The sequence below is a fragment of the Fulmarus glacialis genome, unplaced genomic scaffold (genome assembly GCF_000690835.1).
Source record: "Fulmarus glacialis isolate BGI_N327 unplaced genomic scaffold, ASM69083v1 scaffold28322, whole genome shotgun sequence".
Lineage (NCBI taxonomy): Eukaryota > Metazoa > Chordata > Aves > Procellariiformes > Procellariidae > Fulmarus > Fulmarus glacialis.
Window position 1 is genome coordinate 30,639 of NW_009200195.1, and position 220 is coordinate 30,858.

General features: G+C 69.1%; 1 protein-coding gene across 1 annotated transcript in view; it reads right to left on the reverse strand.

The window, feature by feature from the left end:
* The window catches only part of LOC104073670 (integral membrane protein GPR180-like), a 22,837-nt gene extending 22,658 nt beyond the window's left edge, over positions 1-179 (reverse strand). The window contains exon 1 of the mRNA XM_009573523.1: positions 42-179. Coding sequence (XP_009571818.1) covers positions 42-179 — 138 coding nt within the window. The remainder of the gene's footprint in view (positions 1-41) is intronic.
* Between the last annotated feature and the right edge of the window lie 41 nt (positions 180-220).

Consider the following 220-nt stretch of genomic DNA (forward strand, 5'->3'; position numbering starts at 1 on the left):
GGCTGCCGGGCAGGACGGGAAGCACAGCGCCAAGGACCCGCAGCAGCACTTTTCCACTCGCTGATAAACAGCCACGCTCTTTCTGCAGCACGACGGGCTGCTACCAACTCCTGTTTCCGCTGACTCGGGGCAGCCCCGCCTCGGTCCAGCGGGCTCCCGCTGCTGGCCGAGCTTCCCATCACCCCTCCGGCGCTGCCCCAGGCTCCTCACCGCCCGCCGA